The 13,482-nt window shown below is 37.9% G+C and overlaps 1 protein-coding gene across 2 annotated transcripts in view; it reads left to right on the top strand.

Moving 5' to 3' along the window:
• Window positions 1–1,095: 1,095 nt before the first annotated feature.
• The window catches only part of LOC133657190 (polyunsaturated fatty acid 5-lipoxygenase-like), a 31,186-nt gene continuing 18,799 nt past the window's right edge, over window positions 1,096–13,482 (top strand). The window contains exons 1-6 of one of the 2 annotated variants that reach the window (XM_062058202.1): window positions 1,096–1,286; window positions 7,735–7,933; window positions 8,007–8,088; window positions 8,157–8,279; window positions 8,341–8,447; window positions 12,226–12,398. In XM_062058202.1, coding sequence (XP_061914186.1) covers window positions 1,137–1,286; window positions 7,735–7,933; window positions 8,007–8,088; window positions 8,157–8,279; window positions 8,341–8,447; window positions 12,226–12,398 — 834 coding nt within the window. In that variant the 5' untranslated portion in view covers window positions 1,096–1,136. Of the gene's footprint in view, window positions 1,287–5,808; window positions 6,202–7,734; window positions 7,934–8,006; window positions 8,089–8,156; window positions 8,280–8,340; window positions 8,448–12,225; window positions 12,399–13,482 lie in introns of those variants that run through there. The other variant, XM_062058203.1, reaches the window with a different exon arrangement.

Genomic DNA, 13,482 nt, shown 5'->3' with positions numbered 1-13,482 from the left:
ACAGTTACATAGAAACTAGTAATGAATCAAAATGAGTAAAATTAACTGTTAAAGGTTAGTACTATTAGTGGACCAACCAATCATGTGTGCTTACGGACTGTATCCCTTGCAGACTGTATTGATATATATTGATATATAATGTAGGAACCAGAATATTAATAACAGAAAGAAACAACCCTTTGTGTGAATGAGTGTAAATGGGGGAGGGAGGTTTTTTGGGTTGGTGTACTAATTGTAAGTGCATCTTGCGTTTTTTATGTTGATTTAATAAAAAAATTAAATTAAATAAAAAAAAACTATACTGATAATAAAAAACCGATACCGATAATATCCGATATTACATTTTAAAGCATTTATCGGCCGATAATATCGGCAGGCCGATATTATCGGACATCTCTATCCAAAACTAATGTAAAGTATCAAACAACAGAAGAATAAGTGATTATTACATTTGAACAGAAGTGTAGGTAGAACATGTTAAAACGGAAAATAAGCACATATTAACAGTAAATGAACAAGTAGATTAATAATCAGTTTTTTCAGCTTGTCCTTAATCATTTTGACTAAATAATAGAATGATAAATGACACAATATGTTACTGCGTACGTCAGCAGACAAATTAGGAGCCTTTGTTTGCTTACTTACTACTAAAAGACAAGTTGCCTTGTATGTTCACTATTTTATTTAAGGCCAAAATTGTTCTTCGATTGCAATAATAAACATGTGTTTAATGTACCGTAAGATTTTTTGTTAAAATAAAGCCAATATTGCCATTTATTGTGGTCTCCTTTTTTTTTTTAAGAAAAGTATCGAAATGCATTTTGGTACCAGCACCAAAATATTGGTATCGGGATAACCCTAGTCTGTAATATATGTGGCAAAATAGTAAAGCAACTTTAGAGGGTCAAAATACAAGACACTGCAAACACATTTCATAGATGCCGTGTCACTCAAAAGTCAGTAGGAGTGTCTGTTTGGCATGATAAAGACGGCTTTCCTGTGTCTAATCATCTGAAGAGGACATGGTTAGTAGGGAGTGCCACTGCAGTTTCCTGGCGTGAGGAGAAGCCTGAACACGCCCTGCATCGCCTTTTTCTGCTGGTTCATTTTTGTTTTGATCCTGAATACCAGCAGAGATGCCGACGTACACGGTGACCGTTGCCACTGGGGAGCAACGCTTTTCAGGGACGGACAATTACGTCTACATAACACTGGTGGCCACTGAGCGATGCAGCAAGAGGACCCTGCTGGATAAAGCTCTGCACAATGACTTGGAGAGGGGAGCGGTAAGTGACTCTCCCAAAAGCAACAAGGCACAGAACAGAGAACTCTGAACTTATCCGTTTCCTATACTGCAAATTATTTGCCACTTGCCAAGATTTAAAATTGTATTTCTATACATTCCCCTAGATTTAAGAGCTATTTACCTATATTTAGTCATTGCATAATCTTAATTTTGGCATGAATAACTATATTTTTCTATTCTATTTTAAACATGCAAAAATTTAGAAAATAACTGTTCAAATAAGGTATTTTGGTTTTCTCCCGCATAGAAATGATTGTTTAAAGATCCTGCAACATCTCGAGGATGCTTAATTTAAGAATTGCAATTCGACTAATGCTTGTTTTTAGAATAAAATACTTATTTGCAGCTTAAAGGTCCTGCTAATTTTTAGTTACACAAGTCTTGTCAAGTAAAATTATTTTATATTATATTAATATATATTCTAATAAATTATATTTTGACAGCTATTTTTTGCAATGCACTGTGAAACAAACAAAGAATCCTAAAGTTTAAACCTTGAAATATAGACTTTTTTTTTTTTACTTTTACAAATACAGTATGTGCAATGTGGTTTTTCTGAGGTTAAAAATGTGCAACTCTTATTTTTCAACTAAACTGTTTTATTTTGTAGTTTTGACTATAGACAAATATGCAGGGACACAGTGCCTTTGAAACCAAAACAATTGGCCGAGATTTAAAGGAATGACAGTAGAAACATGAAAGAGTTGAATAAAAAGTAACAAAAAAACCCGCAAACATTGTTAATCATTTTTAATAATATTTAAAGGAATTAATTTTGAATCCAAATGAGGCAACTTTGGATGTGGAATATTTTGTTAAAAAGTAAAAACAAAAAAAAATCACTTAATTAATAATAAAGGAATCACACAAAAATATTGCATTTATCATTGATAAACGCAGATGAATCACTTAATTTAATCGGAGCGCTCATGCTTAACAGCGGCTGGTAACCTAAAAAGAGGAGCAGGTTGTTGCAGGTCAGTGCATACGAATACAGATGTCACTTCAAAATGAACCCAGACAGAACTTTAAATAAAACTGTTACCATGTTTTCAGCAAATAAATGATGTACAGTTAAGCAAAATATTAAAAACATTATTGAAATTCTGACAATAAATTGCATTTGTGTCAAAATATTGGGGTCTTTTTAAAGGTAATTTAATAAGTAATTTATAGCGATTACCCATGATTAATCAAAATTCAAAAGTGTGATTAATCTGCTAAAAATATCATTTCACAGCACTAATTTTGATTAAAAGTCAATGAAAATAAATTTCAACTAAACAATGGAGCATTTGAATATATTGCCATTATAATTTATAGAGAAAAAAAACAAGCATTCAATGAAACTGGAATAGACTCAATTGTGGATTCATAGCTTTACATAAATGCACTATATACATATTGGAAAGAATGTTGTGTGAGAGGTAAAGAATTTGTAACATTGTTGTACTTACGTCCTAATTTAATTAATAACCTCAATTTATGAGCTCAACTGGTTCTGTGACGCAGCTCTTAACTCAAAACATGTGTATCTTAAATCCTGTTGTGTATTATTTCCTGTCAGACTCTTGTTTTGTATTTTCCATTCCATCCAACATCTGCCATTGAAATGGATTGAAATCTATTTAATCGGTGTTTTTAGCCCCCCAAAACATCACAATTGTAAGATATATTTTTATATATCCAAATATTGTACGAAAAACAATACAATCTTTTTACAGTGATGAAGTAACATAATAATAATGTACAGCATTTACCTTGGAGAGTGGACTTCCTCGATGTCTTCTTCCAGTTGCTTCCTGGTCAAACACACCGTCAGCAGCTTCTCCATAATTTCATGGATAAATGTCCGCCGCTTAGATATTATTTTAACATCATATCATGTGTCTGTAAAACCAACTTGGAGCAATCTTTGCGGTGCCCAAGGCTGTCATGGACATCTGTCTGTCTATTTTGTGATGACTATCGTCCCCACCCAAGTTTGTTAGGAAAAAAAACCATCTAACCCCACTCAGGTATGTGTTCAGGCACAAGCTTGGCTTAGGGAGAAGGGTGCACCTGCAATACAGAGTTCATGGCATTTTGGGTACTAACATCATATCCAGTGTTTGTAAATCTGATTATCTGGATCAACCAGGGGAACACCTTGTGACAGCCTGGAAAGACAGTAGACAGTAGGGAAAGACCCCAACGGGCAAGCCACAGGCTAGCTCCCTCTGGTGGGAGTAGTGTGGCACTGTCGTGCACGTATCCCACCCATCATTGGCTACGAAAAGACGAAATTAAAAAATACCCCCAGAATCAGCGAGAGCAGGGGCGGAAGATGATTCATTGGCAGACAACACGGTAACTGACCCAGGAATGAATTCGACAACGAGTATGATGATCAGTACTTTACCTGAGAACACAACACCTGCTCCAGGAAGAACGCTCCAGAGTTGCATTTGTGGCTGGGCGAAGGTTACATCGGATGGATGAAGAGTGATGGAAGAGACCTCCATGTTGTTTTCCTGGATCTGGCCAACGCCTTTGGCTCGTTTCCACACAACGTCCTATGGACTGTGTTCAGCTACTTACCAGGTTCCAGATGCTATCACTGCTCTCGCCAGGGCCTATTTCCTGGACGTGCAGATATGCCTGTCAACAGCAGAGTACACCACGGCTTAAATTATTGAATATCATCGCTTTTTCTTCTAAGCTCTGTCCTTCACACTCACTTCCTGTCTTCCCATGTTTGAAAAAACAAAGTTATGTCCATCTCTAGCTATAAGCTAATGCTACCGAGTAAAACAAGCTGATTTTGGCAGATCTTATGGGGTTTAATGTGACATTTGCTACGCCAACTAAGAGCGGGAATGCTTGTGACTCAAATTTTTGCTTGCAATTTAAAGGCCTACTGAAACCCACTACTACCGACCACGCAGTCTGATAGTTTATATATCAATGATGAAATCTTAACATTGCAACACATGCCAATGCGGCCGGGTTAACTTATAAAGTGCAATTTTAAATTTCCCGCTAAACTTCCGGTTGAAAACTCCTTTGGATATGAGGTATGCGCGTGACGTAGCCAGTAGAACAGAGGTATGGCTTCCCCATTGAGGCCAATACAAAAAGCTCTATTTTCATTTCATAATTCCACAGTATTCTGGACATCTGTGTTGGTGAATCTTTTGCAATTTGTTTAATGAACAATGGAGATTACAAAGAAGAAAGTTGTAGGTGGGATCGGTGTATTAGCGGCTGGCTGTAGCAACACAACAAGGAGGACTTACTTGGATAGCAGACGCGCTAGCCGATGCTAGCCGATGCTAGCCGGCAACCGCATCTGTGATCGGGTGAAGTCCTTCGTCGCGCCGTCGATCGCTGGAACGCAGGTGAGCACGGGTGTTGATGAGCAGATAAGGGCTGGCTGGCGTAGGTGGAGCGCTAATGTTTTTATCATAGCTCTGTGAGGTCCGGTTGCTAAGTTGCTAAGTTAGCTTCAGCGTCGTTAGCAACAGCATTGTTAAGCTTTGCCAGGCTGAGAATTATTAACCGTGTAATTACATGTCCATGGTTTAATAGTATTGTTGATCTTCTGTCTATCCTTCCAGTCAGGGATTTATTTATTTTGTTTCTATCTGCATTTGAGCCAGATGCTATCACGTTAGCTCAGTAGCTAAAGAGCTTCGCCGATGTATTGTCGTGGAGATAAAAGTCACTGTGAATGTCCATTTCGCGTTCTCGACTCTCATTTTCAAGAGGATATAGTATCCGAGGTGGTTTAAAATACAAATCCGTGATCCACAATAGAAAAAGGAGAGAGTGTGGAATCCAATGAGCCAGCTTGTACCTAAGTTACGGTCAGAGCGAAAAAAGATATGTCTTTCACTGCATTCTAGTCCGTCACTCTAACGTTCTTCATCCACAAATCTTTCATCCTCGCTCAAATTAATGGGGTAATTGTCGCTTTCTCGGTCCGAATCGCTCTAGCTGCGTTGAAAACAATAGGAAAATATGAGGAGGTGAACAACTGACTACGTCACGCTACTTCCGGTAGGGGCAAGGCTTTTTTTTTTATCAGAGACCAAAAGTTGCGAACTTTATCGTCGTTGTTCTATACTAAATCCTTTCAGCAAAAATATGGCAATATCGCGAAATGATCAAGTATGACACATAGAATGGATCTGCTATACCCGTTTAAATAAAAAAAAATAATTTCAGTAGGCCTTTAAAGCATAACAACTAGCCAAGATACAGCTCTTACCTCAAAACACTTAAGTTGAGGTACCACTTTATGTAGAACATTTTTTTTACAACAGGCCTTTTTCCATTGCAGGGATTTTCCCACTTACGCAGGTAAATAAAGTTCCCCACCAAAATCTAATCTGGTAGATTTACTTCTCCAGGAACCTTTCAGAGTGGTGGTGGAACTTTTCCAAGCGACCATGAACCTTTTCGGGAGTGGGCTGTGCTGATTGGTTGAACACAGTTGGGGGAATTCCTAAAACTTCTCATTCAAACACACGACCGCCATTGGAATATATGCGGCAACTTGTTTATTTCCTATTTCTTGTGTATTTCTAATACAACAAACTTGACAATGGAGAGAAAGAAGAACGAAAAGGAGCTTTTGAAATGCAGGAACCTTTTTGGAGGCACCTGCGGGCTAAAGAATGCAGTGAAACTATTTTCAAGTGTTTTTACTCAGCCGTAGTCTTTAAACTACAGTATATGCAGTGTGTTGTTGTTTATTAGTTTTTACAAAATTAATTTCCATACGAGAAGTGGACGGACTCTTTTAAACGTATTTACGGTGGAGTATTAAGCCAGACTCGAAGCGGCGACCTCAGCTGCTTACTACTCTGACTTTGTCGGATACATGTAGGCAGCACACGAGTCGAACGAAGGTAAATGACATCAAATATTAACTATTTACTTTATTACCTGTTGTACAAATAGTCAGTGACACTCCATTTGTGTAGTTATTAGCCTCAAACAGAGTGAACAGAATGCTAATGCTAACAAGCTAACGCTAAGGCCGATGTGTTCGTGTTGTCGGCGTGAGATAAAGACTGACATTTATAATTTATTTATTGTTATTTACAGCTGAAATGGACCAACATGAATCACCTGACTCATGAATTCATCATTTACAGAGGATGACTTTCTGACTGTTGGACATTGCGGACTTTTTATGAACAATTCAGTACACTTTTTTTTTTATAAATCATGTCGTTTTGTTTATGATTGCTTTGTAGGGGTGTGGGGAAAAATCGATTCGAATTTGAATCGCGATTCTCACGTTGTGCGATTCAGAATCGATTTTCATTTTTAAAAAAAATCGATATTATTTTTTTATTTAAACTTTTTATTTTTTAATTGTTTTTAATTAATCAATCCAACAAAAAAATACACCGCAATACCATAACAATGCAATCCAATTCCAAAACCAAACCCGACCCAGCAACACTCAGAACTGCAATAAACAGAGCAATTGAGAGGAGACACAAACACGACACAGAACAAACCAAAAGTAGTGAAACAAAAATGAATATTATCAACAACAGTATCAATATTAGTTACAATTTCAACATAGCAGTGATTAAAAAACCCTCATTGATATTATCATTAGACATTTATAAAAATAAAAATAAAATTAACAATAGTGGCTTACACTTGCATCGCATCTCATAAGCTTGACAACACACTGTCCAATATTTTCACAAAGATAAAATAAGTCATATTTTTGGTTCATTTAATAGTTAAAAACAAATTTACATTATTGCAATCAGTTGATAAAACATTGTCCTTTACAATTATAAAAGCTTTTTACAAGAATCTACTACTCTGCTTGCATGTCAGCAGACTGGGGTAGATCCTGCTGAAATCCTATGTATTGAATGAATAGAGAATCATTTTGAATCGGGGAAAAAATCGTTTTTGAATCGAGAATCGTGTTGAATTGAAAAAAAAAAAAACGATTTTGAATCAAATCGTGACACCAAGAATCGATATTGAATCGAATCCTGGGACACCCAAAGATTCACAGCCCTATTGCTTTGTATTTCAATTACTTACTTTTTAGCAAAAGAACCGTGACCTAATATTGTCTGTTTATTTATCAGAATATAAATATTCTAAACCACTCCTCCATACGTCATCAGCATAATTTGTATAAACTACCCTGAACTGTGAAATGCGGTGGAAACACAAACCACATACTTCTACAGGAACCTCTAGATCCAGACACTAATAGTTCCGGAAATTTTGGTGGAAAAAGGTCTAATGATGTGCTTTCCTGATTTCACTGCAAAACTCCTAAAAACATCTCTCAGTGCAGTTGTACATTACTGTAAACGACTAAACTGCCAAACTCAAGAGAGATTTTATTAACACAGCTCTTGTATTAAATGCAAACAAAACTTGTGTATGATTTGTAGGTGGACTCCTACCCAGTGGAGGTGCAAGAGAACCTGGGTGAGCTTATGTTGGTGAAGCTGGAGAAGAATAAACACTTGGTGCTGGATGACTGGTACTGCAGGTACGTCTCCGTGAAGACCCCAGACGGAGATATTGTGGAGTTCCCCTGCTACCGATGGCTGCTGGATGGCAAGGAAGTGACGCTGCGAGATGGACGAGGTAGATATCGATCATAATCCCAAACTACAGCGCCAATTCTATTCATTGCACTGTGCATTCATCATGTGTTTAGCTTTCCTGCCTCAGGATGATAAGACAAGTCTGCTTAAGAAGCACAGGCAAAACGAGCTGGAAATGAGGCGCAAAATCTACAGGTATGGATATAACGTGCCCTGAGGAAGGCTGCGTCTGCGCTCTGTCACAGCCTTATTGTAACTTGTAGATGGATGGAGTGGCAGCCGGGCTTTCCGAGGAGCATAGATGCAAACAGACAAAAGGATTTGCCTCGAGACATCCAGTTTGAGAGCGACAAAGAAGGGGATTTTGCATTGAACTATGCAAAAGCGTAAGTATTGCCTCTAACAGCAGCTTCCAGCTCAAACTCTGATACAACATGGATTTTACAGAATGGTGAACCTGTGTGTGAACGACTTCATGAACTTGTTCCAGTCCTCGTGGAGCAGCTTGGCTGAATTTGAGACAATCTTTTGTACAATCAAAAACCCAACTTCAGGTCTGCATATACCTTCCATCATATTGTATAATAGCGTACAGTGGTACCTCAACAACTTAAGAGTGCCCCAATTTAAGAGTGTTTTGAGACAAGAGCTGTTGCTTGGGTATTTTTAAGTTGCAAGCAAGTATTTAAGTTACAAGCATTCCCTGTAAGACCCTCCAAGAACATCTGGGTGGGTACTCCTAAAGATTCTGAGAATCCTCTCAGAGAGCTCCTTGTTTAATTTAAAAATTCCTAGCAAGGTCTCAGCTTAGGAGTGATTCCAGAACATCCTCAGGGAACTCTGAGCAAGGAATGGACAGAAACTCCTAACTTCGTGAGGAGGTGTGGTTGATGAGTCATTTCAAAAGCTGTGATTGCTTGAGCCTAAAAAGCTCGATTACAAATTTTTACTTTAGGTCAGTTTTGTTCATCCTTTTTGAGCCAAGGCACATTTGTTTTCATTTAAAAAATCCAGGGGCAGAAAATGTTAAAAACGAAACTCAATAGCCTATATTGACAAAATAAAGTCGTTCTCATCAAATACCTGACGCAATTGTTCGATATGACTTCAAACCATAACCATCCATGCATCATTAATTGTCTTGTTTCAAAGTAGGCTTACAAAGCAATTAGCTACCTACTGATATGGAAGAGTATTATTTGCGGATTCTAATTATTGGTTTGCAAAAAAAAATTGTTATGACCAATTAGGTGAAATTGCATAACTCCCCACGGCAGACCACACAATATCTGACGGTATACTAGTGGTCGAAAAACACTGCTTTAGGTGATAATGGGCAAAAGGTGGACCCTCAAATCGATAAACTCTAATCTCATCAAGACTGTGTAATTGTAAATAATATTTCACATCAAATAAAATATTTGGTAAATGAACTGTAAGGTTGTTCTTTCAAATTATCCTACAATATGTGTGATAACTTAGGCCCACTTGCTCAGTATTTCATAGTGATAGTTATATTAATTTACTCGTTAATTTTTATGCTAGTAATTTTTGCACTTTCAATATTTCAACTCAATTTGGTAAAATGTCTCAGCTTTTATCAATGTCTAGGATTGCTGACCGGCCTCTAAGAAGCAGTGTTGGCTGGCTTTCATTTTGGGTGGTATTGCATTGTGGCGTTGGCTAGGAGAAGTAAGTGCATCTCTAATGAGATCAACCAAAAACATGATTCTTGCACGATCCAATCTGTAGCGTTTCATTCATTCACTGTCATCCAGTGTTTGGAGAATATCTAACCATTTTGTCCACTGTCTAGGGCGAGTACTCTTAAGCCACTTAAATATATCATCTTCCCTGCTCCTAACAGATCTCACCTTAGGAGCTCTCTTAAAAGATATGATTCTTTAGTAAACTCTTTGATCTTTACTAGGATCTACTCTTCCCTTTTCGATTCTAAAAATGGTCTTAGAATTTGGCCACAAGGAGCAATTCTTTGCACTAAGAATTTTTAGGAATACGGCCCCTGGTCTTACTCGCTAGCATTCGTTTATAGCTAGAGATCAACATATAACTTTGTTTACCAACCATGGGAAGGAAGTAAGTGAGTGTGAAGGACGGTGCGGAGAAGAAGTGGATGATATTCATTGAATGAAATAGATAAATCATCAAAACACAACAGGGTTTTGCCGACTTGGCGAAGCAATTCCAGCGTACCGCTGCTAGTGTGCAACCCACTGATGTTGATAACGCCAGCCAAGGAAGTTAAAATAGTATCTAGGCGGTGGACATGTATCCATGAAATATGCTGATGGTGTGTTTGATGGTGAATCAGCTCAACGGAGATACTGTAGAAGCCCACTCTCCAACATAAATGCTCTACATTGTTATTACACTACTTCATAAAATGACTGTAGTTGTTCGTAGTAGTTTTTCATACAATATTTCTTATTTTAAAGTCGTTTGTTACATGTTAAAATTGTGCTGTTTTGGGGGGACCAAGTACCAATTAAACGGATTTCAATTCATTTTGATGGGCTCTGTTGATTTGAGATACAAGTGTTTTGAGTGAAGAGGTCTGCCACAGAACCAATTAAACTTGTAAATTGAGGTACTACTGTAGTTTAATTCCATAATATGCGATAACACTGCATAGAAGAGCATTAATATGATAACATACCATCACATAGCATACACTATCATATCATCGTGTGGTATACTAGCCATCGTATACATTACCGTAAAGATAGATACAATGATTTGCAAATCCTTTTCAACTTATATTCAATTGAATATACTGCAAAGACAAGATATTTAATGTTTGAACTGAGAAACTTATTTTTTGTTGAAAATAACCATTAACTTAGGATTTAATGGCAGCAACACATTGCAAAAAAGTTGGCACAGGGGCATTTTTACCACTGTGTTACATGGCTTTTCCTTTTAACAACACTCAGTAAACGTTTGGGAACTGAGGTGGAATTCTTTCCCATTCTCGCTTGATGTACAGCTTAAGTTGTTCAACAGTCCGGGTTCTCTGTTGTGGTATTTTACGCTTCATAATGCGCCACACATTTTCAATGGGAGACAGGTCTGGACTACAGGCAGGCCAGTCTAGTACCCGCACTCTTTTACTACAAAGCCACGCTGTTGTAACACGTGCAGAATGTGGCTTGGCATTGTCTTGCTGAAATAAGCAGGGGCGTCCATGAAAAAGACGTTACTTGGATGGCAACATATGTTGCTCCAAAACCTGTATGTACCTTTCAGCATTACTGGTGCCTTCACAGATGTGTAAGTTACCCATGCCTTGGGCACTAATACACCCCCATACCATCACAGATGCTGGCTTTTGAACTTTGCGCCTATAACAGTCCGGATGGTTCTTTTCCTCTTTGGTACGGAGGACACGACGTCCACAGTTTCCAAAAACAATTTGAAATGTGGACTCGTCAGACTACAGAACACTTTTCCACTTTGCATCATCCATCTTGGATGAGCTCGGGCCCAGCGAAGCGTTTGTGGGTGTTGTTGATAAACGGCTTTCACTTTGCATAGTAAAGTTTTAACTTGCACTTACAGATGTAGTGACCAACTGTAGTTACTGAGAGTGGTTTACTGAAGTGTTCCTGAGCCCATGTGGCGATATCTTTTACACACTGATGTTGAGTTTTAATGCAGTACCGCCTGAGGGATCGAAGGTCACGGGCCTTGCCACTTGCGTTCAGTGATTTCTCCAGATTCTCTGAACCTTTTGATGATATTATGGACCGTAGATGGTGAAATCCCTAAATTCCTTGCAATAGCTCATTGAGAATTGTTGTTCTTAAATAGTTTTCTCATGTATTGGTTCACAAAGTGGTGACCCTCGCCCCATCTTTGTTTGTGAATGACTGAGCATTTCATGGAAGCTGATTATATACCCAATGGCACCCATCTTTTCCCAATTAGACTGTTCACCTGTGGGATGTTCCAAATAAATGTTTGATGAGCATTCCTCAACTTTCTCAGTCTTTTTTGCCACCTGCACAAGCTTTTTTGAAACATGTTGCAGGCATCAAATTCCAAATGAGCTAATATTTGCAAAAAATAACAACGCTTCTCAGTTCGAATGTTAAGTATCTTGTCTTTGCAGCCATTTCAATTGAATATAGGTTGAAAAGGATTTGCAAATCATTGTAGTCTGCTTTTATTTACGATTTACACAACGTGCCAACTTCACTGGTTTTGGGTTTTGTATAAACATAGCAGAGGGTTAGATGTGACACATTAGCACAGCAGACCATCTCAAAACACACGTCACCATATAACTGACACTGCTCGTTCTTTATGCAGAGTATGTGATGGAGCACTGGAAGGACGATTACATTATTAGCTATCAATTCCTGAACGGATGCAATCCCGGGATGATCCAAAAGTGCACCAAACTTCCTGACAAGTTTCCTGTTACCAATGAGATGGTTGCTGCCAGCCTCAAGAGGAATTTGACTTTGGAACAGGAAGTAGAGGTAGGCGCACTGTCATTTTTTGCTAAGTGTCTTGATACAGTGATGCCGTGGAATAACTGCACTGGAGACGACTATTAAAAGTGAGGGCTTACTTACACTCAAAGTTTGATATAACATGGCCCAATATAAAGCAATATTCTATATAACGCGATCGTGCCATGGACCCCGAATTTCCGCCCCTATGTATCGCGGTGTGGTGGCTGGTACCATAGACATCTTATAAGTAGACGCAGCATTGGCTGCTGTGACGCGAGAAATTGGGTCGCCATCTTGAAGTGGTGATGAGGAGCCGGCGAGCAGCCTAAACTGACAGTTGACAGGTAGAAAACAAAGATGCCGGGCTGGTGTTCAGCGTTTTCCTGCTCAAATGAGCGGACTGTTGAAAATAAGAATCGGGGGATTACTTTTCACAAGTAAGATTTAACATTAACATACTATTGGTTGTATTTTGTGAAAAGAATATTACCACAGAGTCGAGAAGGAGCAAAGATCTTCAATAGTACTGAAATCGTAGCCACTAGCAAACAAGAGTATGACCATAATATAATTGCTTGTCAATTAAATTAATTACATTTTAAAATGTCATACTTGAATAACAAAGTTGAAATAAATGATTAAGATAAAGATTGTAAGACAGAATTTGGTTTTATTCTGAATCCAGTGAAACAGATTGGTGGTTTTAGCTGATATAAAGAGTTTCAGGTGTTTATATATGTTTATGTTTAAGTATTTGGCAGACGCTTTTATCCAAAGCGACATACATAAAAAATACATATAAAACAATCACTGTAAACATTATCATTTAAGGGAAGAATGTAATACAAAATATCAGTACAAAGTGTCAAGACAGAATAAACTCTCTGCTGCTGCAGCAACAGAGATACAGTCTATAGGTCCCTAAGATATATAGATATCTAATGTATTCATACATTGTTTATGTAGGATATACGCATGTTTACATAACCTAATCATATTGTTTCTTCAATTTGAAAATAGCTGACCGTTTTTTTCCCCCTTCTCTGGGATTATATTCCCAGTTTTGATCTCGGAAATCAGGAGACACTTATAGCATATAAGAATATTA

The sequence above is a fragment of the Entelurus aequoreus genome, linkage group LG09 (genome assembly GCF_033978785.1).
Source record: "Entelurus aequoreus isolate RoL-2023_Sb linkage group LG09, RoL_Eaeq_v1.1, whole genome shotgun sequence".
NCBI lineage: Eukaryota > Metazoa > Chordata > Actinopteri > Syngnathiformes > Syngnathidae > Entelurus > Entelurus aequoreus.
Note: the sequence above shows the minus strand (reverse complement) of the source record. Positions and strands in the feature narration are given on the sequence as shown.